The sequence below is a fragment of the Panicum virgatum genome, chromosome 3K (genome assembly GCF_016808335.1).
Source record: "Panicum virgatum strain AP13 chromosome 3K, P.virgatum_v5, whole genome shotgun sequence".
NCBI classification, from domain to species: domain Eukaryota; kingdom Viridiplantae; phylum Streptophyta; class Magnoliopsida; order Poales; family Poaceae; genus Panicum; species Panicum virgatum.
This window is the reverse complement of record NC_053138.1, coordinates 12,081,883-12,107,367: the sequence shown is the minus strand read 5'-3', so window position 1 is coordinate 12,107,367 and position 25,485 is coordinate 12,081,883. Positions and strand designations below refer to the sequence as shown.

Below are 25,485 nucleotides of genomic sequence, written 5' to 3'. Positions count from 1 at the left end.
CAAACACGTGCGTGCCGCACGTGCATTCTACTAGTCTGGTTAAGAGAACATAACCATCTCAGATAAAAAACACTGAAAATTCCTTAGATGCCAATTAGGACTTATCCTATCCCCTATATCTTACTATTACTAATTGGAGGCTTCAACTATTACTAATTGGAGGCTCCTTTTGAAACCTCCAGGTGAAGCCACCTAGGATCCTATGTGGACAGTCTAAAAAATAAAGAAATCTTACAAATTCTCACAAAAATCAGAAACATCCGGCCATCAATTCGGCAACTCTAATCATAATAGCCATTGAATCTGTTATTTTTTTCTAATAAATTATCCACCTTGCCATTATGAAAATAGACTAAAGTAACCCCTTAAACATGTATCTAAATTATCCACATCTGCCATTATAAAAAATAATCTAAAGTAACCCCCTAATTTTCATGTAGATTATCCACTTATGCCATTATAAAATAATATAAAATAACCCCTTAAATTTTTATACATATTATCCGATTATAACATAATAAAAAGTTGAAGAGAACTACAAGGATAAAATCTGAATCAAAATTATAAAATTCTAAATGACTATTTCTATCATTAATAATATATTATTTATGCTATTATTTATATAAAATACTGATCATAATGTGTGTGTCACCATATATTCATGTATAAGAGAAGAGATAAGAATACCAATTTTCATGTTATTCATATAGCTCAAACAAAGTGTTCACGCGCATCAATATAAAATTCTAAATGACTATTTCTATCATTATTAATATATTATTTATGATATTATTTATATAAAATACTATCATAATGTGTGTGTCACCATATATCTATATCTATTTCTAAAGCGAGTAAGGTTTCCACCTAAATTTTTGATTTGGTCTCCTAAATTTTTGGTTCGGTCTGCCTTGTGTCATTGACAGGTGGGTCTTAGTCCATCTCTTATGCGAGTCGGACTAGCCCTTAGCCCAAGACTCGATCACGTGGATCCCTACAAAATAACATGCAACTATATATACGTATCCGACATGTATACCAACTTTGCCCGTAGCAACGCACGGGCAGAATTATCTAGTTCATATATAAGAGAAGAGATAAAAATACCAATTTTTATATTGTTCACATAGGTCAAACAAAGTGTTCAATTGAATCGGAATGGTTAAAACCAAAATCACTTTGGCCTCCTCCCCGCAACCCACGCGAAAAGGTGGATGCATGTCGTCCAGCGTGAGCTTAGGATATTTTGCAGAAACACCCTCCACTTTTTTAAGAATGGCAAGTCAGTGCAACCCATCCAAAATGAATAGTACATGTGTTATTATATTTTCTATATAGATCCTCGTATTCTAATTTAATTCAACGCAAAGAAGGAAAAATTCGATATTACTATTACTTTTACATAAACACCCCCACGAATCACTTTTACAAAAACCCCCCACAGCTCAAACCCCTCCACATTCTCTCTCCCTCACTCTCCTCCCTGCCGCCAGCCTCTCCCCCAGCTCTCTGGCTCTCTGCCGCCACCTCCCCTCCCCGTGTTCCTCAATGTCACTCTCGTGACCGCCGGCGAGCGCCGCCGGTGTGAGACGCACAAGAAGAATCGATTCAATACGGCAGGAGGGCAGAACCCTGACCCTGCAGCGTAGTGTATTTGCTTTCTAAATAGTTCAATGTGTTCGCGGCCAGCTGCCGCCTGTTCTTAATCCCCAACTCGGGTTACAGGATGCTGGACCCACCGGTCAGCGACACACAACACAAATACATAAACATAGCTAGATAACATAGATAGCCGGTACAAAACTCTTTTGTCTTGACGGCGTAGAGGTCATGACATCTCCCCCCGCTCAAGATCTTGCTGGTCCACTAGGAAGTACACCGGGAAAACGCTCTTGGAGTACATACCAGTCCTGCCACGTCGCCATCTGGGGTGGTAACTTGGACCATTTGACCAATGCTTGAGGCACCGCTTTGTTGCCCTTCTTGACCAGGTGGCGTTCCAGAACAGCTTCCGGCGACAGGTTCTGAAGATCGAGCTCTGCAATTTTAGGAAGTACAGAGAAGACAGGTGTATAGTTAGGCAAACAATTTCAGTTGAGAAACGTGGAACACAGGGCGGATCTTACTGCTGGCTGGCAAATCCAAATGATAGGCCGCCCGGCCAATCCTTTCTGTCACTTTGTATGGGCCAAAATACTTGAAGGATAGCTTGAGAAATGGTCTGTTCACCAACGACGACTGAGCATATGGTTGGAGCTATAACAGAACCATATCCCCCACTTGGTATTCTTGAGCAGTTCTATGCTTGTCGGCTGCTAGCTTCATCCTATTTTGAGCTCTGGCCAATTGTTCCTTCAACACCCTGGTCTGAGCTTGCAAGTGCTGCACCATGTCGTGCACTGATCCACTGGAGGTAGTGTTGGACTAGGGGTAGCCACAGTTGGGGTCATATCCATACAGGGCATGGAAAGGAGAACAACCCAAGGATGAGTGAAAAGAGGTATTGTACCAGAATTCCGCTTGAGAGAGCACATGCTTCCACTGTTTTGGTTCATCATATACCACATAGCGCAAATACATTTCTAGACATTGATTGATGCGTTCCGTCTACCCATCCATTTGTGGGTGGTAAGCTGAGCTGAGAAGTAACTGTGTGCCCATTATCTTGAACAACTCTTTCCAGAATGCACTTGTGAAGCTCTTATCATGATCAGAGACAATGGTCCGAGGCAGTCCATGTAACTTGATCACATTGTCAAACACAGCTTTAGCAATTGTGGCTGCAGTGTAAAGATGTTTGATGGGGATGAAGTGAGCATATTTGGTGAATCTATCTACCATGACCAGAATGACACTATATCCTTCAGACTTCGGGAGCCCCTCTATGAAGTCCATATATAAGTCTCGCCAAGCCCTGCTGGAATGGGTAAAGGTTGCAGTAAACCTGTAGGATGGGAGTTCATGTGTTTTGCTTGTTGACAGATTTGACACTGCTTTAAAAAATCTTCCACAACAAATAAGTTGCTTCGACTCCATAATGACCTCCAATAGCACTAGCATGGAAAGCAGAAATTATCTTGGTCTGCATTGCAGAATTTTGTGCTACCATAGCTTGCCTTTGTATTTGATTAATCCATTTTCTAAACTGTATCCCTGGTTGTCTGGACTATGGAGAGCTAACTGGGTCAACAACTGTTGAGCTTGAGAATCTGTGGCATAGGAATTTAGGAGTTCCTGCACCTAGACTGGTTGTAGTGATGACACAGCTGAAAGGTCCTTGTTTGGTTTTGGTAATTGAGTGACAACATTAAGTGGACTAATAATGTGGCATATGGAGATACACAGGTGATTAGTCCACAGGTAATGATGAGAAGAAGCTCATTGCATATGAGACATGACATAGAGTCATGTGACCAAGGTGGAGAAGATCAAGACAAGGCTTGGCTTGATGGACCGGTTGCAATGGTGAAGGGCAAATCAAGGCTTTGAAGCGATGGACCGCGAGGCGGTGAAGCTTGGGCAAGACTTGGCATCGATGGACTGAGGCGACGGTGAAGAGGAAGCAAGGTCAATATCGATGGACCAAAGAGGTCATGTGATGATATGGAGTGGATCATATAATTCATGATTGTGTTGGTGCATTGGTTGCATTAACAATTGGAGGATGGAGATAAAAATGGAGATGAACAGGGGCGGGCCTGGTATTGATTAAAGGGTATTCAACTGAATACCCAAATTTTTTTGCAACAAAATTTATATACATAGTATATATAACATGTATATGTATTAAAATAGAAAATAAGGGTATCTCTAAAAGAATTCTTAAATTCTATACTCCAACTCTCTATATCCTTTAAGTAGAGGATCATCCAAAATATTATTTCTCTTTGTATTCTTGTGTCGCTATGGTACTTCCCTTGTACCGAATATTTTATTGTTTGAACCTTGACATATTAGGTAAATATGACCCATAAATTTGAAGGTTGAGGGTCTAAGATCCAGTTCTAAAATAGCAAGTATTTGGATAGGGTGTGGAGAGAGATGATTTAGGGTGTCTCTTGGAGATGATCTAACGTCACAATACAGGCTTCCCGATCTCATATTGCCTCTTGTGCTCAAATGTCTCACTTCACCTCTTCTAGGCCCAATAGCAACCCCCAACCGGCACCAATCCATACCAATTCCACTTCCCTTTTCCCTTGTGGCCGCATCCTTTCCACTTCTGGCCGATGAGACCTAAGCAACATGCGTTGCTGGGGACAACGTAGCACAGCGGGCAGCGGCGGTCAAAAACATTTCATCCTTAAAAAATGTTGAATACCCAAACCCCAAATCCTGGGCCCGCCCCTGGAGATGAAATGGAAATGCGCAAGGCAAAGGTATAACCTAGGGCATTTCATTTCACCGGTCTAAGGTTGAGTAGAGAAGTGCTGGACCGGATTTAGGATAGATGCTCGTACTATCAAGAGGGGTAAACTTGTTTGCATATCGGTCATCTAGTTCCACTTGAGCGATCTAACTTTGCGATGTGCTAGGATTGAATGGCGCAGTGAGAGCAAGTGAAAATCCTTTGAAAAATGCTTGTTAAAATGCTAACAGACATGCATATAGTGGTGTACACTTGGTGGTGTTGGCACATTTGCAAAGGAAAAGGTGTTGGATTTGATGTTGATCAACTTGAGGAAGAAAGAAAGGCATTTCGATGTTCTCCGGACACTAGGATGACTCTTGGAGTGGAATACTGCTTTGATCCATTGTGCTTTAGATCAAGTATTCATGTGGGTTGTGTAGCTCTCTAATTAAGCTTTCCAAAATGTCCAAGATCTTTTAAATTGGAGTTCAGAGCTAAAAGTTATGAGCATTTTACCGATGGCCGGTTTTGCTGGAAATAGACCTGCGGACGGTCTGCTATTGGGGGGCGGACGGTCCGCCGGTTTCAGGTTTATGCTCGAACAGAACTGTTCTGGACACTGGGTGTTGTCCCAAGTTGTATAGGCGGACGGTCCGCCTCTTCGGAGCGGACATGGGGTGTGGATAGTCCGCCCAGGGCTCTAACGATCGACTCTGACACGTAATCATTGCAGTTCTAGCCGTTGGGTTCGAATGGCGGACCATCCAGTTTTTGTGAGGTGGACAGTTCACGAAAACTCTATTTCGATAGATTTTTGAGGTAACGGCTAGTTTGGGGCTTCCCTATATAAATAGAGGTGGTAGCCGACCATTTGAGATGCTGAGCACCTCGGGGACTTGGTGTCCTTGTGTGAGAGTGCTTGAGAGCCCTCCAACTCACTTATGATTAGAGCAAATCTTTTCCGCTTAGTGAGAGAGTAATTCTAGTGCATTGCATTGAGAGATTGCAAGAGATTGGCATTAGGTGATCGAGTTGCAAGCCGGTGCTGCTTGTTACTCTTGGAGGTTGCCATCTCCTAGATGGCTTGGTGGTGGTGGTGTCTCCGTGAAGCTTGCAAGGAGATTGTGCAAGGCTCCGGGACCGTGTTTGTGAGAGAGGTTTTGTGCTCACCCCGCGGGAGCCGCGAAGAGCAACTCTAGTTGAGCGAGACTTGAAGAGCAATAAGTGGTCCGACCGAATCATGTGCTAGAGCTCGGTGTGAGCACTCTACGTGGGAGAATGTGACTTGAGAGTCACCACTAGCAAGAGGATCGGCGGCAATCTTGGAGCTTGTCTCAACGGGGACTAGCTTGGTGGAAACCAAGTGAACCTCGAGATAAAATTTACCGTGTTAACTTTTTCTACTCTTCTCGGTGGTTTGCATTCTCCAAATTACAAGCCTTGTATTTACATTCATATATATCTTATGCTTGTGTAGTCGCTCTAGTGATTAGTTAGCTACTAGCTTGTTAATCATTTTCTTGCTTGTGTAGCATAGAAGTAAAGATCCTAGTGTAACTAATTAGCTTGTGTAGCATAACTAGTTGCCTTGCTTAGTTTGTGTAGCTAAGTAAGTTTGAGCCTTTGGATTTGGCTTGTGTAGCCTTGTCCATTGTGCATCTAGTGAGCTTAGGTTGGCTTTGTGCTTTTGCTCATTAGAATTGAGTAGGAGCTCCCCCGGTGTGTGAAGTACTAATGCTTAGGTTTGAGTGACCTTGCATTAGAATTGGTTAGGTGAGCTCTAGCTAGCCCGGCACTCCTTTTGCTTTGTGTAGGATCTTTTGGAGGTGCCTTAGAGTTATAGTTAGAGGGGTGAAGTCTTGGCTAAGTGAATTGTTTAAATTCCACACAAGTTTCGGTTAGCCTGCGCGATTAGTTTTAGAAAGGACTATTCACCCCCGTCTAGTCCGCCATCTCGACCCTACAACAGCCTGCACGGCAAGAAGATGACCCACTCGAGATAAAGAATCAGCTGCTGTATTGTCTATGCCATTTTTGTAAGCCACCATAAATTGGAGACCCATCATCCTGTTCATTGCCTTTCTCTGCATCTCAGGATGCAAATTCAGCTCTGTCAAGTAGGTGAGGCTTTTGTGGTCAGTTCTAATAATAAATTCTTGGTGCTGCAAATATTGTCTCCATTTTTCCACTGCCATAATGAGAGCCAAAAATTCCTTCTCATATATAGATAAATTCTTATGGTGCTTAGCCAGTGCCTTGCTCAAGTAGGCCACAGGTTGGCCATATTGCTTTAGGACAGGCCCAATTCCCACATCTGATGCATCTGTCTCCACTATGAATTGTTCTGTGAAATTTGGTAATGCAAGCACAGGTGTTGTTGTCATGGCTTGTTCAAGTAACTCAAAAGCACTCTGTGCTTCTGGAGACCACTGAAATTGCTTCTTTTTTAATAGCTGAGTAAGTGGTCGGGATATCAAGCCATGATGGACAAACTTCCTGTAATATCCTGTCAAACCCAGAAATCCCCTTAATTCTGTTACTGTTGTAGGTACTGGCCACTTCAGCATAGCTTCAATCTTTGATGGGTCTGTAGCTAACCTAGCATCTGATATGATGTGTCCCAAGTATTACAGTTGGGTTTGAGCATAAGAACATTTACTGGCCTTCATATATAGTTGGTGCCCCCTCAACGTTTTTAGCACTAGTGATAAATGTTGCATATCTATGTCAAAATATGGGCTGTAGATGAGAATATCATCCAAGAAAACCATGACAAACTTCCTTAAAAAAGGGGCCAACATTTCATTCATGATACACTGAAATGTGGCTGGGGCATTAGTCAACCCAAATGGCATAACTCGAAATTTATAGTGGCCCTGGTGAGTCTTGAAAGCTATTTTGTGTTCATCTTTTGGTTTCATCCGTATCTGGTGGTACCCTGAACTCATATCCAGCTTGGTGCTAACAGACATGCACATGGTGGTGTACACTTGGTGGTGTTGGCACATTTGCAAATAAAAAGGTGTTGGAGTTGATGTTGATCAACTTGAGGAAGAAAGAAAGACATTTTGGTGTTCTCCGGACATTAGGATGGCTCTTGGAGTGGAATACTACTTTGATCCATTGTGCTTTAGATCAAGTATTCATGTGGGGGTCAAATACTAGAGGGGAGTATAGGAGGCAAAAAGCAGACTTGATGAGCAGAATCCTATCAATTGATGAGAAATTGCAACATTCCAGTGACATAGAACTCATCACAGAGAGACACATGTTGGTGGGGGAGCTAGAAAAAATTATGGAGGCTGAGGAACTTTATTGGAGACAGAAAGGGGGGGAGAGAAATGGGTCTGTGAGGGGGATGCCAATACACAATTCTTTCATTTAGTTGCCAACGGGAGGAGGAGGAAGAAAACTATAACTATGTTGGAATCAGAGGGGGTGACCATCACTGATCAGAGTGAAATCTAGGAGGCCATTTACACCTATTACAGGAAGCTCTTTGGGATGCAGCCAGAAACCAAAGTAACTTTGGGGGAGGGAGCCTGGGCAGAGCACGGCAAATTAGACTCACATGATAATGCTAGCCTACTCAAGCCCATTACGGAGGAGGAACTGAAAGAAACCATTTTTGGGATGAAAGAAGATACGGCGCCGGGCCCTGATGGTTTCACTGTCACCTTCTATAAAAGATTCTGGCATACCATAAAGGGGGATCTGCTGGAAATGATGAATGACTTCTTTCTGGGACAATTGGATATAGCTAGACTGAACTACGGAGTGATTACGTTGGTCCCAAAAGTTACTAATGCCAAAGATGTCAAGCAATTCAGACCAATTTGCTTGCTAAATGTGAGCTTCAAGATTTTCACCAGACTGCTGATGGGGAGATTATCCAGTGTGGCTGAAAAACTCATCAGCCCGAGCCAAACAGCCTTCATTAAGGGAAGATACATCTATGATGGGGCGGTTATGTTACACGAAGTGATTCATGAACTGAAGCAGAAGAAAATGCAGGGGGTGCTACTAAAGATAGTCTTTAAGAAAGCATATGATAGTATTAGATGGAACTTCGTGGAAAAATTACTGCAAAGAAAAGGTTTTGATGACAGGCTGATCCGGTGGATAATGAGCACTATGAAGGGAGGGAAAGTGTGCATCAATATAAATGGTGAAAATGGAGGATATTTTAGAACCCACAGGGCACTGAGACAAGGTGATCCTCTATCACCTCTTCTTTTCAACATGACTGCAGATTCATTGGCACATCTGTTGGACAAAGCAAAAGAACATGGATACATAAAGGGGGTAGTACCACACTTGATCAATGGGGGCCTGACTCACCTGCAGTATGCTGATGACACGTTGCTGATGATGGGGTGTGACAATGAGTCGATAAGAAACATGAAATTCATCCTCTACTGCTTCGAATGGATGTCGGGGTTAAAGATAAATTACCATAAAAGTGAAGTAGTGGTCTTTGGAGTGGAGGAGGAGAGACAACAGGAAATAGCAAACATGCTGAATTGCAAACTAGGGGAGTTTCCCTGGAATTACTTAGGTTTCCCCATCAGAGACAAGAACCTGGGGGTTGCACATTTTAGCAAGACAGTGAAAAAGATGAGGAAGAAATCAACCCTGGAAAGGAAAACATCTGTCTTCTAGGGGGAGACTGGTCCTAACTAATTCCTCTTTGAGCAATATGCCTACTTATATCATGGGGATGTTCTTGCTGCCTGAGACAACTCATTAGAAAATGGACAGTGTGAGAAGCAAGTTCCTATGGAGAGGAGATGAAACTAAGTTCAAATATCATATGGTCAGGTGGGAGAATGTGTGCTTCCCAAAGGACTATAGTGGGTTGGGAGTAATTAACACCAGAAGAATGAATGAAGCTCTCCTCACAAAATGGGTTTGGAGGATCCAGGAAAATAGAGAGAGTGATCCATGTGTTCAGCTGCTCAAATGTCACGCCCTGAAATTGTTGGATTTCAGGATGCGATTAAAATTAAAATAAAACAACAATTTTTTCTCATAATATAAAAAACTCTCCAACATTTTATTTTCTTCACAGGGAAATTAGTATAAAAGAAAATAGATTGGTTGTCTTTCTAAATTAAATAAGGATGTTTGGTTTGTGTTGCATTCATGCTGCAATGCATTGTTTTATTGCATGTTATTTGGTTCGAATTTGAAATCCCTGAATTTGAATTTGAATTGAATTGAATTGGTTTGGATCATTTTCAAAAATGCAAAACCTTTCACTTTCTCTTCCTCTCTTCTAGCCCAGCCCATTCCCTCTCCTTCTTTTTCTCTTTCTCCTCTAGGCCCAAAACCCCACTGCCCCCTCTTTTTTTTTCTTGTTTTTTTCTACTCAGCAAATCGGCCCAACTCCCTCTCCCGGCCCAATCCATCCGCCCCTCTCTCCCGCGCCGCTGACAGGTGGGGCCCACCTGTCAGGGCCGTCCCCCACCTCCAGCTGAACCGAACTCAGACTCGGGGAGGAGTCTGGCCGCGCCCCGACGTCTGCGCCTTGCCGCGCACACCAAGGACTCCCTTGGCCCCTATTTAAGCGCCGCCCTACCCCTTGGGCCCCCTTCAAGCCACAGTCGCCGCTTTTCGCTGCAAACCCTAGCCCCGCCGCCGCCATAGCCGAGCTCGGAAGCTCCACGCCGCGCCGTCACTCCGCCGCCCCACCTCGACGTTCGAGCATCCTCGGAGCTCTGCTGCAGGGTGAGGAACACCACAGTCCTGTTTCCCTCTCTATCCCGCTCTCCCTCGCGCGGGTCTGCTCGCCGTCGCCGCCGCGCGCCTTTGTCCGGCCTCCAACCCAACCTCCCGAGCCCATAGGTGCGTTCGTCATCACGAGTCCTCTTCCCCAGGTCAACCCGCACTCGAAATCATGCCTGGACTGCCGTTTTGGCGAAGTTCGATGAGCCCGCTGCCGTGTGCCGCCGTCCGCCGGCGACTTGCGTCGCCGCCCCTCCCGCCCGATTGCTCAGAGCCGTCGGATTTGGATCCGACGATCCAAATCAGATCTGACCTGAGTCAAATGAGTCAAGTACCGGTCAACTATGGTCTTTTTGCAAAAGAGTCCCTCAAGATTATGGAAATCAACCCGTCATCCGGCTCTGTTCAAAAATAATTCTATTTAAGTCCTTTTATTTGCAGAAAGAACCCTAAGTTTTTCCAAAATAGAACCCGCCGCCCAGGAGCTGGAGTTTTTCAAGATAACCCCTGAAGTTTTGGTTTAATTATGTTTTAGTCCTCGGTTTCTTCACCCAAAGCCTCTGTTTTTTCTAAAACTCTTACAAATAAACCCCTAGAGCCCTGTTTTAACCATAACTTCTTCGTTTTAGCTCCGTTCTCTGCGTTTCTTGCGCTCTCGTAACCGTAGCAGCAAGCTCTATCCTTTAGTACACTCTTTTAAAGCTTTTCTTTTGTTTTGGTATATTATTCTTAGTTGTACTTTTTTTGCTTTGTATGGTTGCTCGTTGATTGCTTCGAGTAGAAGGATCGCTGTTCGAGGATTGGAGATCAAGTTTTTCAAGTGAGCAATAGCTGAAGAGCAGTAAGAGTAGCTTTTCATTGGAGAAAGGCAAGTGACTTATTTGTAAAAGTATTGTGAATTAATTGGAACATGGAGAACCACCCAAGAAAACAGTGCAACCACAATACCATATGGCTATGGTCTTGGCTAAGTAATTAGATGATCTATACGTCGTTCCTGGGGCGTTTGATTGGTGGAGTTTTGGGTTATCGAGAATTGATGGAGCGGGTGAAAGAAGCTTCGTCTTCTGAGGTACCGCAGAAAGCAAGGGACCAGTGCGTACATATAGTGATTCTTTGGGAAGGCCTCGTAGCGTTCCTATGCAATCACACCTCGAAAGTGTGGTATTGTGCCTGATCATCAGCACATATGCATGGTTGGGTTCAAAGTTCTTTGGAACTTTTACGCGAATTGTGGTGAAAGTGTACAACCTCTGCAGAGTGTAAAACTGATATATCAGCCGTGTTCACGGTTAAGAGCGGCTTGGACCCTCACATAATTAATAAATTTAAAGATAGAAATAAATCATTTTCTGGTTATTTTTGTGGCCTTGCTAAGTACCAACCATAAGTGTACTCACCCTTGCTTACTGCTGCTCAGAGGAGAAAGTTGTTGTGAAGTCTTTTGAAGATGTTGCTGAGTTCTAGGCGTACGCAACCCCCAGTCGATTGCCTGTGAAGTTTGAAGCCTTCGTTTTCAGGATAAGCTGTATAACTCTGATAGTCTTTTATTTGTTTTAGTTCCCTTTTACGTGATACTGTTACTGATTATTTACTTATAATGTCTCTATATGTATGAAACTTGATCCTGTCATACATATAGTTATGTATTCGGTTTTGTCCTTAAAATCGGGTGTGACATCAAAAGGAAATATTTGGCCTCAAAACCTTTTGCTACTAGCACAAGGGGGGGTCCCCAATTCTGGAAGGGAATTCAAAAAATCAAATACCTTTTCAACTGGGGGTCGGCTTTTGTGGTGAAAAATGGTAAAGAAACTACATTTTGGAAAGATGTTTGGTTGGCAGAAACACCCCTAAAAACTACTTTCCCAAAGTGTACGACTACTGCAGGAATAAAAATAGCTTCGTAAGTGAATGCAACACAACTGGTCGCTGGGAATTTGATTTTACTAGAACTTTTGGCCCTGAATAAATGCAGGAATGGGGGGAACTTTTGGACAAGCTGAAGGATGTCACCTTGGGGGTGGAGAAAGATTCAGTATTTTGGAAGTTGGAGAGATCGGGCCACTTTACCACTAGGTCACTTTACATGTGGATGAGCTTTAGAGGCATGAAAAACAAGAGAGCGGAGAAAATCTGGAGGAGCAAACTCCCAATGAAACTGAAAGTGTTCCTATGGCTAACACTTCAAGACAGGCTCCCTACAAAAACAAAAATGAAAGAGAGAAAATGGAAAGGGGAACAAGGTTGCACGATATGTGGGGAGTCGGAAACCCTCAATCATATACTGTTCTCATGCATTGTGGCACGTTTCACCTGGACGTGCCTCAAAGAAGCCTTTGGCTGGGATAGAATACTAGCAAACTAGGGGGACTTCACTGAGGTTTGGCTCCCGCTGGGCGCGAGGGAGTACCAATACAAACTGTTGACTTTTGCTTTCGTTCTCTGGGGGCTTTGGAATGTGAGGAACAAGTGTTCTATTGAGGGGGTTTTCCGAAAATCACCATCTGAACCTTTGTTTAAAATCATATCCTACCTGCAGAGATGGCGTTTGGCGTTGAAGGAGCATGACCGCGAGAAGCTGGACGGACAATTGCAGCAGATGTCGAGCTGGCTGAGGGGCTTCGCATGTCGGCCAAGAAACATGGCGCTAGAAGACTTTTTGTAATCTGTAGTCTGCCTTGTCTTTTTGAGCTATCCTAGACAAACTGGTATCCCCAGTGCTTTTCTACCTTTCTTTTTGTTGTGTTGTATCCAACTTTATATGCTTTCTATAAAAGCTGGGTGCAGCCTTTCTCTAAAAAAAATGCTTAGAAATTAGTTTCTGTTGTATAATGCTTTGACTGAATTGACAGCATAATGCTTTTACTGAATTTTAAGTGCAGGCAAATTCAGTCTTACAAACATATCAATGCATACTATTCTGCTGCAAATTTAGTGGAGCTTAAATCATAAACATTGGATTTAAGAACATCTTTGGTAGTATAGTATCTAGCAATGCAGTCTGCAAGTGCCATTCTTATCATTTATTCTTTTTTTCTTTCTTTCTCAAACCCCCATGTTGTAAGCAAGATAAAGCATAAGGGTCTTTGGCAATCAAATACTTTGGGGAAAGGTAGCCTTGGTTGATCTTTTGGGCAGACAATAACAGTACAGTTTCTTTTTCGTTCTAATTCATTTTCAGGAAGAAGCAATTTGTAATGTTATATTTTTCATACAAGTGTAACTTCAATACCGGTCGAACAATGAGGTTTAGTATATTGTATTTGGTGATTGTGATCCTATTCAATATGAAAAATAACTTTACTTGGAATTTATATTTATTCCAGCATATGAATGGCTAGAGAATTTATGTTGTCTTAAATATCATTTGATTCTATTACTGGATTGATGGTTGAAATGGTGGGGCGCGCATCACATGCCGAATGTTCTAGTACATACCAAACACATATGGATATGTGATGCAAAGTGAGAAAAAATGGTAGTAACTAAATCTATCACATATATTATAATTACATAATGATAAATATGTATCTTTACAGTACTAAATTAGAATATTTAATTGATTAAAAAAATATGAGATAGATAATTATTAGATATTTCTAACTAGTCCGTGCGGGAGCTCGAGTTGATAGTGTGCCACTGAAATCATTCCGTCAGTTAACTTGCAGTTAGAAGCCGCCATTCCATCCCATGCAGTCCCGAGTTGTTCCCGCACCGGGCCCCGAGTCCACCGTTCGCAGCCTCGACCCGACGTCCTGCTGACCGAGAGACCTGTCTGTAGATGCAACAGAGAGCTCAGGGAGTAATCACAATCAGCGGAGGAGGTGCCACGAGCTCCGTCGGCTGGTTGACCTCAAGCGTCGCGATCGAGCAAGCCACTCATGCGTGACGGCCTGGCGCTGGCGTTCCTGGGACTGGAACGCCGCAGGAGTCGAGCTGGCCGAGGTGATCAATGCGGCCGGCGCACGGTCAAGGCGCGCATTGCGGTCACCGCAGCGAGGCGAGGCTGGACGCGCGCGCCAAGAGGTGCGAGACCGCCTCCACCGATATCTTCTGCCAGGACGGCGGCGGCGACGAAGGCATACAAGCGGGCGAGGAGACTTCTTGCAGTGATTACCTGCTCCTGACGCGAGGCTCTTCTACTAATTTAGTTTGCTCATCCACACCAGTGTATCTGTGTATGACAATGGCAGAATGCCCTGTGTTGGTTTCCATAACTAATCAGATAAGTCAAGTGATCCAGCATTACAGCATTAAAAGAGTGATCCTCCTCAGATAGACCTACATTAAGATAATAAACACAACCAATTTGTTAAAATGGAATTACCATAAGAGCCTAGGTCGCTTATGCAATTGAGATAGGGAATCTGAATCATTTTTTTTCTAAATAAAGAAAAAGAACTAACCCACATAACCAGATACAAGGAGGCACCGGGGGAGAAATGAAGTTATCTGGGCAAGATAAGATGCAGCTTGATTTAAAGCAGGTACGGAGAGGAATAATTGGGAATCTTCAACCCTGTCAGCTGAGCAACTATCATCAACCTGTATTAATCAAGTAACTGTTAAAAAAAGAAATAACCAAAGAGATTAAGTACTAGTACAACTACAGAACTTTTGCCTAATATGAAACTTTACATATAAAATCAATGAGATTAATTATGCTGTTAAAGGTGGTCCTATTTGAAGCATTTGTGAAATCACAATTTAGGTGGGGCGCAATATTATAACATTGATACATCTTTACACTTAACTTTTTAAAACTTGGTATTCAAATAACAGAGGTGCCAAGGATAATGAGTAGACATGACATGATCAATGTACTATAATCACTTTAAGGTTTACATCATGAGCAACTGAAAAAAAGGGACATGGTTAATTGGTTCGTAGTGTGACAGAAAAAGGACCCCTCTCCTCTCCGGCGGCCTATCTGGCGTCGGAGAGGGGGGTGGGCTGCGGAATCGTGGCGCCGATGTATATAGACTAGATATAGTTGTGTCTAGGTCTAGGTTTTGCCGGAGGAGTGGAGCAGTTGCTCCTGTTCGCGAGCGGATGGCGAGTACGTCCTCCTCGTTGGCCGGGTTTTCTCCCGCTGGTTGCCGGCGACGGCGGCGAGGCGGGGTGGGTCTTGTTCCTTCTGTTGGTTGCCGGCAACGGCGGCGCGACAGAGTGGATTTTGCTCCTCCATGAACATCCGGGTGAGTTCATTTGCTCGGATTTTCTCTGTGAGGCTGTTTGGTGTCCATCCATTGGCGTGCGGATGGATATCCTCTTCGGGGTGCTTCTCCTTTGTTTTGTTGGTGCTGTTGTTCTTGTCGGAGTTCGGGCGGTGGTCTGGGCTTCGAGGATGGTGGATGCGGAAGGATTTGGGGATGATTCAAAGGAGCCGACAGCTGTGGTACGTACCGAGGATCTCTTGCAGCTTACCAACGTTTGGGGTCCGCTCTTTGCTTTGGCATGGTGTTGAACGGCGGTTTGAAGTCCGGGGGCTTTGCTCGATGGCCGGCGGGACCTTGGTGGCACCGACGGCTTAGGAAGAAGAGAAACAGTAGTGGTCAGGACCTTGGCATGGTGTTGAAAATGGATGTTACCCAGGGGGGACAAAAAGGTTTCCCACTGACAGATATGGTCCACATGTAAGAGAAAAATATTGGTAGTGAGTTTTTGGTAATCTGCTGCAACAATGTGTAAAAAAAACGTAAAATCCGCTATTGGGGAGGGAGAGAGAAATTGTTTTGGTAATGAGTTTTTGTTAAGCTGCTGGAGATGCTCTTAGGAGAGTTGAAATGTACTATCTCTGTTCTGTTGGCATCACGAATTTGAGAGAAGTTTTGAGCTGGAACTGTTCTGTTGGGATATTCATCGTTTGGTCCATGATCAGAACTGCAACAGCCTGCAGAGAAATGTCTGCATAATCTGAACATGGCATGGCATGGGTGACAACAGATCGCTTGGGTAACTTGCACTGTCATCGCTATCGCGTACCAGATAAACTCTGCAATATCTCCCTTTCTTTGCTTGCTGTCTGCTTCATTTACAGATGTGGCAGCTGCAAATTTCCTTTGTAACTGGTCTCATCTGAAACCGTCTTCAATTTCAAGTCCACCAGGAGATCATGAAACAAACGTAAAAGTCCATAGCAGGGACTGAACTGAAGTGATTCCGAGAAAACAAGAGCCGCAGGCCAACGATTTTGGAAATGAAATCAGTCCATCCAATCCAAGAACTGAGAATTCAGACACAAGTCAAGGACAGACGAGGTGAGATGGTATCTACAGACCCTGCACGGCCCGTCGATCGCCCACTGGCTCCCCGCTACACGCTCGCGAACACGACGCCTACACCCACCACAAGATTATTCGACACGAGAACCGGACAGCGACTGGAATCATACTGGAATAGGGACTTGCTTGCTGGCGACCGATCGGACGGGAGGCCGGGGCCGGGGCCCTACTCGTCGTCGTCGTCCTTCTTGGCGGCGTTGGCGCCTCCCTTGGCGGCGCGGGCGGCGTTGTTCTTGGAGTTGGAGATGAAGTCGAGGTCCTCGTCGGCGTAGCCGTCGGCGCCCTCCCAGGTGAACTTGCCGCCGCGGCCGCCCTTCTTGGGGTCGCCGCTCATGCCGGAGGCCGACTTGCGGTCGCTGCGGTAGTCCGCGGAGGCCTTGTGCGGGTTCCGGCCCTTCTTGGCGCCGTCCATGGCTGCTGCTCCGATCGCTGGCTGCTCTGCAACTGCGAGAGAGAGGAGGAAGAGGATGGGATTACAAACTGCTCTGTGGGAATTGGGGCGCTGGTTTTGGGGATCGGGGTTCCGGGGGCTCCATTTATAGATGGGGAAGGAGGAGGTGGGGCTGTTTGGGTTTTGGGGGATGATTGGGGGTTGCCCGGTCAAGATGCTGATAAACCCCGACAACGTGCAGGAGCAGGAGAAGATAAAATTTTCAGATCTTTTGCTTGGTCACAGGATCAAGATAGTACGTATTATAGAGAAAACAGGAGTGACTGTTTTTTTCCTTTTCGATCTGGGCTTTGATTGATGTAGCCTGCGCTACATTCTTAGTCCAAAATACGTGTCGAAATTTGGTTCAGTTTAGTTAATGTTGCAAGTCAGAAAAAAATAGATTGATCAGAACGTATCACGTCCAACTAACTGGTAAGGTGATGCTTCATTTTACATTGCCGCTGTATTAATACCGATACAAGTTTTTCAAACACACAACGATCATAGTTTAAGGTCTTCAGCGAGATCCTATAATTTTACCCCTATACTATGTCCGGAGATGAACCGAAGGTAAAATCGGAACAATTTACTTTGTTACCCTGTTTTGTGTCCTCAGAAAAAAAAAAAGAGGCAGAAAGAAATGACGAACGTTTGCAGCCTGCCTTTTTGTCGCTACGCAGACCCGTGTAGCAGCGTCCCTATCAGCTATACACCGGTTGGCACTGGCATTTCAAAGCGTGGCAGGATGACTCTGACTTGGCGCCCCAACCTTTTTTTTTTTTGCAAATGCGCACCCACATCTTGGTAATGGTTGCGCTAAAAAGAAGTCCCTTTCTTTGGGTTTGTCTTTGTCCCGCGCGGTAGGGAGGAGCGAGGAAACAGACGGCAAACAGGGGGCTCGCACGGCGTCTGCTCCGCCTCTACGAGGGATGGGAATCCGGTAACGGCCGCCGGTACGGATGAGGAGGGGACGTGGTTTCTTGGTGGATTGGATCCCGTCGCCTCGTGTTGCTGCTGCCGCCGCGCCCATGCCAGCCGCGGGCCGGACGGCACGGGAGGTTGGGATAAGGTCAGGCCGGCAGGCGGGCAGAGAATCACCGGCAGGGCACATGGCACTACGGCCTGCGGGACACGCAAGGACGACGGGCGGGTGCATCAAATCAAAACCGAAAATATTTGGTCCCGTCACTCGCGCGCTCGTCACGTGTGATGCGATTGGGCTGGGGTGTTCCGCCGGCCTTGTCGCCCGGCCCGAGCACCAAATCTTCGTACCAAGAATTACTACTCGTGTGTAATTCTTCAAAAAAAAAAACTACTCGTGCGTTTCAATCTCTTCTCTGTACGGAGTACTTGAGCGAATTTTGCAGTTTTTTCCCAAAAAAATAATAATAGAAAATGGATTTTCCTGGCACCGTCCGATCAACTGATCCAACAGCCCGGGTCCACCGCCACGTCACCGGGCCACCTCAGCACCAAGCCGCGGACCGGGCCAATCGCCTGCGCCCAGGCGCGCGCGCCTACGTGTCAGAATCATCCTATCCCTCCGACCCGGAATCGACGGCCCACATCGCTTCTTCTCCCCCTCTGGAAATTTCGCGCAGCGACCTCCCCCGGGTCTTCTTCCTTCCTCCTCCCAAGCTTCGAGCGAACAGCCGAGAAAAAGGAAGCGGAGTAGCGGACGGGAGACCAGGAGTCAAGGACCAGGGAGATAATCGAGGCCTCGAATCGGTCGACGCGACGAGATGTCTTCGCCAGCCGAGTGAGTCTCGTCGAAATCTCCCAGCTGTTTCATCTGACTCTGAGCTCAAATCTCAGATGCGTAAAGCGTGGATGTGGTATTGTAGACCTTGTGGTTTTAGATTGGGGATTGCTGATGGAATTTTAGCTAAAATCGTTCCTATGGGTGGTCTGATTTTATCATTTTGATCAAATAGGACGGGTTTATATTGGGGTTGTGATGGCACAAGGCTATGGGCGTGGATTCGTGGTGATAGTATGGGCACTTAGGTTTTCGAATTGCGTGGGCGAATTTGGGCTGATTGGACGGTGTTTTTCGTTTACTCTGATCGATGTGTCGCTCAAGCATTGTGGACGTAAGCCTGTTAATGAGATGAATGCCTAGTGCTGACCGATAACTCGCGACGCGCATAACTGATGCCCCCTTGGATTTACTCCGTGAGAAAATACGCTCGCTAAACTTGTTGGTTTGCGAATTGATTCTATTGAGGCCCCATTTTCATGGAGTTGGAGCAAAGATCTTTTGCGTCAGCCTCAACCTCCTTGATTTTTTATTGGATGGTTTTGCGATTGTGACTTTGGTGGCAAACTCTAGTGCTTGATAGTTGCGTGATTGTGTATTTGACGGAAAACTGTAATGCCTACAAATTATTTTGTCTTGATTAGTAATATGTTACTTCGCTTGAGACTTTGTGTCTTTGCCGACGAATATCTGAATCACGATTCTTTGGTTCCAAAGGAAGATCAGTAGTGTGCATCACCTGCAATGTGGAACTAGAAAGCAGTAATGCTCTTGCACTATGTGGACTTAAAAAATTTATGAAAGGGTATGGTTTGTCTTTCACTTTAATAAGCTTATTTGTTGGGAACCTTGTGCTGACAATATAATTGCTTGCCAGACTATGGTTAGATGATACCTGATACTGATACTCATCCAATTGAAAAATGACTTGGTTAAAGCAATCTGTGCTGAGAGTTAGAATATATAGATTTGTTCTTCATAAGCTGTTACCATTTTGTACTAGTTCATAATGAGCGAACTTGTTTGGCTGCTTCTCAGACAATGTAGCTGTTAGCTTTTCTGAACTTTCTTCTCTTCAGATTGTTAACTGAGACCTGGGGTATTGGTATGGGCTTTGGTGTTGCCACCAGTTTTAGGCCTGCTTTGAACTGACTATGTTTAGCACTCCTTCCTTACCGTTCTTAATGCATATTTGACCAAATGCGTTAAACATGGAGGATACCACCTCCATTTTGTTTTGAACATATACAATCTCTAATGCGCAACCTTTCACCTTTATTTTTTATACTTAAACGATTGGCATAGTATGTAAGAACTCTGAAGAATCTAAATTCAGCAAATCTGAATAAATTTATTTGTATCGGGCAATTTGCTTATATATTTTTCTGGCAGAGACAATAAATGTGGGGAAAGAGAGAACATGATTAAATTTGCACGAAACATTGGTATTACTAAACGATGTTAGAAAACTGTATGCGTTATTGCCAGAAATGGAGGAAGTACTATTGCTGTAAGGGCTTTGCACTTGCGCTGACCACATGGAATAACTGTCATCTCATTTATTTAGATTTTTCTGTATGCCCCTGTGATAAACATTGGTCCATTTTAATATAGCATGGTACGGGCCTGTCATAATCAGCAGAAGTAATTCCATGTAATGCAAACGTGGTAAGGCCAAACATGGTACGAGCCTGTCATAATCAACATTTTAATGAAAAATTCTGAATGATTGACTGAACTATTGTATGTTTTTACAGTTATGAACTGTCCAGTGACCAGTAGTTTGCTAGTTTTGCTCTTTATCTTGCGTGGTCTCTTACTCCCTTGCCTATTTCAGGTACTACAATTCACTTCCACCAATAAGCAAGGCATATGGGACATTGTGTTTCTTTACCACCGTCCTGTTTCATCTCCATATACTGAACCCAGAATTTATTGGCTTATATTACCCCTTTGTATTCAAGAAATTTGAGGTTAGCTTCTGTTTTCTGTTTCCTTTTTTCTTCTACCAATTGCACCACATTTGTACAGTTTCACATTCTTCAGTTTTGCCTGCAAAAGTTTGTAAGTCTGCATAGGAGGGATGTTGCTGCTAGCGTATATCATAACAGTTGCAACGTACTGCTTTTTTTAATAGAAGAGCGGGGAGGAGGGCCCTACTAAATAATTATATATTAAGCATTTGTGTTATTGTGTATACAAAAGGTGTACAAAAAGGATACATGGGAAACACACATTTCAAAGCAAACTTAAGATTATCAATTACCTAGCCTTTAAATTTAATGAAGCCTAGGAAAAAAGATATGGCTCACTTTTTCTTTAAAGAGATCCATGTCAGAAATTAACCTTACCTTCCATCAATGTGTATTGGGAGGAACTTCCTTTGCATGGAAACATCCCAAAGTTATTAGTTCCTTAAGATTTAATGCTTTTCCTTGGCAGCCGTACCTAGAGAGATGTAACACTGAATGACAATCAAGTCACAGCAACTCTTTACTAACTGGCAATCAAAGAATAAATGACCCCTTCTAAATTATTACCTCTGCATAGTATCCAGAATTTAGGTTGGGGAGGATAATAAGGATTTAAGGATTTATTGTTCCTCAATTTGCATTATCTGTTGCAGCATCTCTCTCTGCTGTATGTTCTATAAAATGGATCAGAGTATCTTCTTATCAATTTAATCTGCGCTGCAGTCTGTTGTGATAAGGTAGATCTAGGGATAGCACGAAGAACCTGTTTGTCGCCCTCCCTTGGAGGCTCTGACTACTTTTAGGGTTCTTCTTGCTTGCCTCAACTGATACAAAGGTGTCTCTTTTATAGAGACGACTGACTTGACCCCTAAGCAATATCCTAACCGAATCAATCTAACTTATCTCTTTCCTAACAAACCCAACGAATCCTTATTCCCGGCACTGTTCACGTGGTACTGTTCACGCAGTACAGTACCGCATGGGCCCTAGACCGGCTCCACTTGCCATAACATGTTGCCTGCTTATTTCTTATCCATGTTTTAAAATAATATTTTTGGGCCTTACAGATATGGAGGTTATTTACAAATTTCTTTTTTCTGGGCCCGTTTTCCATCAACTTTGGTATTCGTCTTCTGATGATGTAAGTTCAAGTTTTTTTCAGACACCAATTGTTGAACAAGTTACTTCAACAATATTATCAATATTTAGCTTGCAGCAGTTGTTTGAAATTGATTTACTTATTTTGGCATATAGAGCAAGGTATGGTGTGCAGTTGGAAAAGGGTGCGTTCGAAAAGCGGACTGCAGATTTCTTGTGGATGATGATATTTGGTGCCATCTCACTACTGGTCAGTGGTTGTTTTTTACCTTTTCCATTCGCATTAAATACCAAAAGACAACTATTAAACCTGCATATGATTGTTTATTGCTTGAATCAGGTACTGTCAGCTATTCCCCTATTTAAGCTTTCATTCTTGGGAATACCTATGGTCAGCATGCTTCTGTATGTCTGGAGCCGAGAGTATCCAAATTCTCAGATAAATATGTACGGCCTCGTCCAATTGAGGGTATGCAACATCATTGTACTATTGAGTCCTTTGCCTATCTTTATGTTGCACAATCAATGTAGTAACCATTGCAGACCTGGCAATATATGTCTAAGTCGTTGACGGTACTTTCTTCCTTGCAGTCTTTTTATCTTCCATGGGCTATGCTTGGATTGGATGTGATATTTGGCTCACCATTACTGCCTGGCTTTATGGGTATCATAGTTGGACATCTATACTACTTCCTTGCAGTTTTGCACCCGCTAGCCACTGGAAAGAATTATCTGAAGACTCCGAAATGGGTGTATCCTTTTACACGGTCTTGGCCAAATAATTCAATCTTAGTTTAAGGATAGCTACACCAATCCCTGTGCTATTCCTACTTTGTTATTAAATGTTTTTTGTCTCCTTGACCTGTGGCGCTTGCACAGGCACAGCATCGTTGCTCGATACAAAATAGGTGTGCAGGCAAACTCTCCGGTCCGACCAGCAGCCAACGGTGGTACCGGTGCCTTCAGAGGAAGAAGCTATAGACTCAATCAATAGATTGACCAGGATAGCTCATCTTATAATGTGATGCTGTTGGGACTGCAATGTAGAGCAGAGCTCACAGCTCAGGACATACAAGTTTAAGGGTTGCTCTCTTAGGGGCTCTAGAAAAATCTGGGCTTGTTACACTTACACGGAATGGCGAATCTTTCGAGTGCTGATTTAGTTCCTGAAAATTATCCGCTTCCATGTTCTACATATAAAATTGTGTAATGCCCGTTTGTCTTGTACACTACCTGTACAAATAACTGTGCACCCGCCTGGTTTTTGTGGGAGAATATTACATTTATATGGGCCGAGCTGTTTTGTTCTGTCACCCGGGCCAAGAAATATGAGGCTGCTTAGGCCCATGCCTCTATATTTGGGTCGGGCGTGGCGTGATGGAACTTGTGCTGACAACCTTGTTACGTGGATTTATTGTTTCCTCGGCCTACAGCATTTTTTATTAGTGTTATCTAGTATAAAAATATATCATTTCGAAATAGAAAGAAATGCATGTTCTGAATGTATCTTTAACATGAACCTTAATGTGGCGTCCGTCTATATGATATTTTAACCGACGGTCGAAAATAAAGTTATTTGAGAAAAATATAAATGGATTTATAATTGCTCTCGGGGTTTGTGTAAACTTGAGCCAATCAGCCAATAAAAGGGATGTTTAGGCACTTGGCCAAACCATACGCGTATCGGACCGTGATGCCAGTAGAGGCATTCATCATGGTAACTCGAAAGTGTTGATTTGCAGCGTCATGGGAGAAATTTACTGCCATTCCAGAACCAGGAGCCAGAGACCCAACGAGCAGATTTTAATTCCTTTTTTAAAAAACGTATTTTAATTCCTTTGGCCAAGGCACCGCTGCAACTGCAAGGATCTATTCTGTCCAGTGATGTTACCAGGCGTATGTATCAGACCTGGTTTCATAGGATGGTCCTGTTTCAAAATTCAGTGTTTTCTGTCCACCGCGAGATTATGAATTTTTCAAAAGGATACAGCTACCCGAATTAACATTAACCTTACATGGCAATGGCTGGATAAGATTACGTTGAAAAATGTTTTTGCCTATTTTTTGTCTTCGAGAATCAGTTTGCCTATTATTTATTTTTGTCTTCGAAAATGCTGAACACTGCTCCAAATGAGCTCGAGGCAGTACCTCTTCATGCCGAATTCGCGTCCAGTATTGATTTACCATTGCCAATGTTGGCGCGCAAGATGATAGCAGAAACCTCAGAACACAACATTTATGCCGGTGCAGGCCTCTCTAGTCCTTTCAGACTTTCATCAGTAATCCCTCTATGACTGTACCATCTCTACTACTCTACTTGTCCATCTCAGCAACTTAAATATATGTGCTGCATTGCATCCTACCAAGACAAGTCGGCGCCACACATGAATTCTGCTGCCTGGTTTTCTCTCTCTCACACACAAGGGGGAAAACACTATGGGTGTGTTTAGTTCGCGAAAAAGTTCGCGAAAAAGTTGTTGTAGCACGTTTCGGTTTTATTTGGCAACTATTGGAGTAATTAGTCTCAAAAGATTCGTCTCGTCATTTACAACCAAACTGTGCAATTAGTTATATTTTTTAACTATATTTAATACTCCATGCATATATCGTAAGATTCGATGTGATGTGCGTCAGTGAAAAATTTTGAGAACTTTTCGCGGAACTAAACACGGCCTATACTGCATACCTGGATGTGTGGATCTGAATTCTGGAATGAACTGGTAAGCCACTGCACTGCATGATATGATCTCATTTGATTCAGCAAGGGGCGTGAAAATGTGTGCCTATGCATCGCATTGAATTCAATGTTGGGGGGACTGTGAAGTGGGAAGAATGACGGGGGCGAACTGGGCATTCAGATTTCAGAGGCTGACGTTTCCAGGTCCCAGAGGCACTATTTTATTAAGGTTTTCTTCTTCTTTTTTCGCAGACCGTTTTCATTGGTTGTTGCAAAGTTTACATACTGTATGTATAGTGTTGGTGTATCCTGTGCAGAAGCAGGGAATTTTTCCTTTGGGGTCCTCATCCTCATGCGCCCTAGACAATCGGTAGTTTGTCTGCCCTTCAATTCTCAGCTGTTTTGCTCATCAGAAGCGAAACTATTTTCATCAGGAGATCTAGACCCGAAGTGCTGTGGAACTGTGTGCGAATGCTGACATTTATGCTTGTATAGTGTTGTAACATATTTCACAGGGTATAGTTTGAATTCCTGGCACTCCCTGGGGCTTCAGTGATTGGGCACTTGTCAGTGAGAGTCGCCAAATTTTATCAGGATATATATTTCTGTACGTAGAAAATGCTGTCAAAATTGTGAAATCGTTTTTGTCTAAAAATATATGTATTTCATTCATCAATAGAAAACTTATTTATATTCCAATGCACCAATGCGAGTATTTTCTTATGTGCCCCTAAAAAAAGTTTATCGTTTTGAAGCATCTCCTGGGTTACCATCTTGGGATGTTTTGCTCAATGTCGTCGAGAAATTATTGAGCTCTCAGTTTTCATAGTACTGTGCCATTGTGTGGTCATTGCACAATTATATCAGCTGAGAGTATCAGGTGAGTGAGTGAATGAATCCGTAGCTTGCGCAGTTTCAGGGAATTGCCTGCGTTGATCTCTCTCTTACACACATGGTCCTGAGCAGAGCCCCTTAACTCTTATGAGTAAATGTATGTAGGCCACAGGTTTAGAACAATTGCAGCCAGATCACAGAAGATTGAATCTATGCTTGTTTGAATAATTTTACATTTTCAGGAAGATTGTCTGAATAATCTGGTTCCAGTTTAGCGGTGGTCTTCAACAGATGGCTTCAATTCTGAACTTTTTTTTAAACTGTTCTTTGCTCTCGGGGAGCATGA

The 25,485-nt window shown here is 43.7% G+C and overlaps 2 protein-coding genes across 3 annotated transcripts; one reads left to right on the top strand and one right to left on the bottom strand.

Annotated features, from left to right (window-relative positions):
* Nucleotides 1–14,285: 14,285 nt before the first annotated feature.
* On the bottom strand, nt 14,286–16,907 carry LOC120697634. The gene is made up of 2 exons (XM_039980915.1): nt 16,476–16,907; nt 14,286–14,626 (listed from the first exon to the last, which is right to left on the bottom strand). The coding sequence occupies exon 1, from the start codon at nt 16,775–16,777 to the stop codon at nt 16,532–16,534; it is 246 nt and encodes an 81-aa protein (XP_039836849.1). The 5' UTR covers nt 16,778–16,907; the 3' UTR covers nt 14,286–14,626; nt 16,476–16,531.
* A 1,472-nt stretch (nt 16,908–18,379) lies between these two features.
* On the top strand, nt 18,380–22,934 carry LOC120697633 (derlin-1-like). 2 transcript variants are annotated; one of them, XM_039980914.1, is made up of 7 exons: nt 18,387–18,557; nt 20,395–20,530; nt 21,598–21,671; nt 21,785–21,878; nt 21,969–22,097; nt 22,220–22,380; nt 22,508–22,934. In XM_039980914.1, the coding sequence occupies exons 1-7, from the start codon at nt 18,541–18,543 to the stop codon at nt 22,620–22,622; spliced, it is 726 nt and encodes a 241-aa protein (XP_039836848.1). In that variant the 5' UTR covers nt 18,387–18,540; the 3' UTR covers nt 22,623–22,934. The 2 variants fall into 2 exon arrangements, with proteins under 2 accessions (XP_039836847.1, XP_039836848.1); XM_039980913.1 differs by having other exon boundaries at nt 18,380–18,557; nt 20,395–21,878.
* Nucleotides 22,935–25,485: the final 2,551 nt, after the last annotated feature.

Coding starts and splice junctions, on each gene's coding strand:
- LOC120697634 (XM_039980915.1), bottom strand. CDS start 16,777: ATGGACGGCGCCAAGAAGGGCCGGAACCCGCACAAGGCCTCCGCGGAC.
- LOC120697633 (XM_039980913.1), top strand. CDS start 21,510: ATGGGCCCTAGACCGGCTCCACTTGCCATAACATGTTGCCTGCTTATT. Junction 21,879..21,968: donor TTGGTGCCATCTCACTACTG/GTCAGTGGTTGT, acceptor TGCTTGAATCAG/GTACTGTCAGCTATTCCCCT. Junction 22,381..22,507: donor CTGAAGACTCCGAAATGGGT/GTATCCTTTTAC, acceptor GCGCTTGCACAG/GCACAGCATCGTTGCTCGAT.